The 2,133-nt window shown below is 33.6% G+C and overlaps 1 protein-coding gene across 1 annotated transcript in view; it reads left to right on the top strand.

The window, feature by feature from the left end:
* The window catches only part of LOC107081197 (phosphate-regulating neutral endopeptidase-like), a 3,586-nt gene extending 2,410 nt beyond the window's left edge, over window positions 1–1,176 (top strand). Inside the window, exons 3-5 of the mRNA XM_015369399.1 lie at window positions 99–215; window positions 390–473; window positions 1,014–1,176. Coding sequence (XP_015224885.1) covers window positions 99–215; window positions 390–473; window positions 1,014–1,160 — 348 coding nt within the window. The 3' untranslated portion in view covers window positions 1,161–1,176. The remainder of the gene's footprint in view (window positions 1–98; window positions 216–389; window positions 474–1,013) is intronic.
* Window positions 1,177–2,133: the final 957 nt, after the last annotated feature.

The following is a 2,133-nucleotide window of genomic DNA, read 5'->3' as shown; positions in this document are numbered from 1 at the left end:
ACAAATATTTTGGTATCTACCTGTGAAAAAATATGTAAGGTTCTGGTGAAAACCAATCCACACCTGGTAAGTCTTACAGCCTTTGTCTCTTTCTCCAGAACCGAGCTGCATTGCTGAGTCTGATGGTGGACGTGGCTGTCATGTTGGGAGCCCCGAGAGAAGCAGCACAGGCCCAGATGGAAAAAGCCCTTGAATTTGAGTCCAAAATTGCTCATGTAATAAGAAATAACTGATCAATTAAAACAAAAATACTTGATGTATGACCTCATTGAAAAGCAATTTAAAATGTAAATTGTACTGGAGACCCTGCAGTTAAAAAAAAACAAACAACAACTTTATATTCAAATGCTTTTTATTCGTTTAACTTGTCTTTCTTGTTGTATGTGCAGATTCTGATTCCCTATGAAAACCGCACCAGTGAGAACATGTACAACAAATACACGCTTTCTCGATTGCAGCGCTCCATGCCACAGGTACATTTACTACAGTAAAAAATCCGAAAGCCGAAAAATAGATTACTGTCAGGTGCCGCTTAATTTTGTTGTCCACTTGCAAGATTACATTTTTTTTTTACAGAATAAAAAAAAAAAAAAATCAAAGAATATTATGTACCAAAAAATAATTTGGTGCAAATCATTTGCATATCAAATAAGAAGTGTTAGAAATAGGGGCAAATATTTAATTATTGAGTGTAAAAACCTTTAGAAACATGCCTTTAATTGTATGCCATTAAAAGTACACTTGGTGTAGTTCTTCTTTCTTTGTACATGTCTTTTCTAAAAATTGCTATTAATGCTGCTTTCATTCTTATTATCTAAGTGTAATTTCGTTTTAGTTGCATTCTTTCTTTTTCCGCTCATAGAAAGTGCAACTGGCTCAGCATCTCCCATTAGTTGTGTATTTTTCATTGATAATGCCACTAATGTATTGTTCCTGTAGAAAATGCTTTCTTTGAAAGTACCACCGGACATATTTCACAAATAACAAATCTTTCAATGCTCTTGTGCTTCCAGTTCGATTGGCTTGGGTTTGTGAAAGCTGTGGTGGAGTCTAAGGATGATCCAAGTTTGTCTATTTCTTCCTCTGAGCCTGTTATCGTCAGAACCCCTAAATATTTTAAAGAACTCATGAAGCTTATCGACAGCACAGATGCCAGGTAAAAACACCTAAAACAAACTGGTCTTATGGTCTTACAGAGTTATTTTAACAGATATTTCAGAACACAAGCCCAATCCCAACTTTAGTAGGTTTTACAAATATATGACCAATAAAATGTTCTAAAGCTAGCTTGTGATTATGCAAAATCTAATTACAGCTATCAGTTGGGAAATTAATATTACACATCGCACCTGTGTACATGTAAGCAGGAGCTGGTCCAGCTTTTAGAGGAACTACTGTTGCATTTTTACCCATTGCCTTAAAGAGTTATAAAATGCAAAGTGGTTGCTGTTCTATCCAGGTAGCAGATTGGTTTATAAACTAAATATGGACTCTGGTTCCTGGACAGGCTTGGACCGTAAAAAGCAGGACAGCGGCTTGCACGAAGAGAATTTTGTTTTTCTAATTGTTATTTGGAACATAGTGATGGTAGCAATGGGATGAAAACGTTATAGCAACGCTAAAGATTATAGATTTTAAAAAAAGCAACAACAACAGCCAAACAAACAGATAAAAAAAGGGGAAATAATTAGGCTTTATGAGCTGTTGTTAGTTTAGCATTTCTCACATGTCTCCAGCTACGAGTGTGACTAACACCTATCTTGAAATGGAATGGAAATGGAAGTTCTTGGATGCTGATAAATACTAAATAATGTAAATGAAGTTTTATTTTAGTCATAGAATGTTACAATAAAAGATAAAAAAAATTCCAGCCTTTCATTTAAGTACTTTTATTTAGGTAGAGTAATAATTATGAAAAAATAAATGCCACAGAAAAGTATTCCCTCCCCTTACATATACCTTCTTTATATATATATATATATATATATATATATATATATATATATATATATATATATATATATATATATATATATATATTTCTGTGTAGGAATGCTTGCAGAATTGCTTTAATTAGCCACATTGCAGGGATTCAAGCATGAACCACCTGCTTAAGATAAAGATAAAACATTG

The sequence above is a fragment of the Cyprinodon variegatus genome, unplaced genomic scaffold (assembly GCF_000732505.1).
Source record: "Cyprinodon variegatus isolate N-32 unplaced genomic scaffold, C_variegatus-1.0 Scaffold3347, whole genome shotgun sequence".
NCBI lineage: Eukaryota > Metazoa > Chordata > Actinopteri > Cyprinodontiformes > Cyprinodontidae > Cyprinodon > Cyprinodon variegatus.
This window is presented reverse-complemented; position numbering and strand designations above follow the sequence as displayed.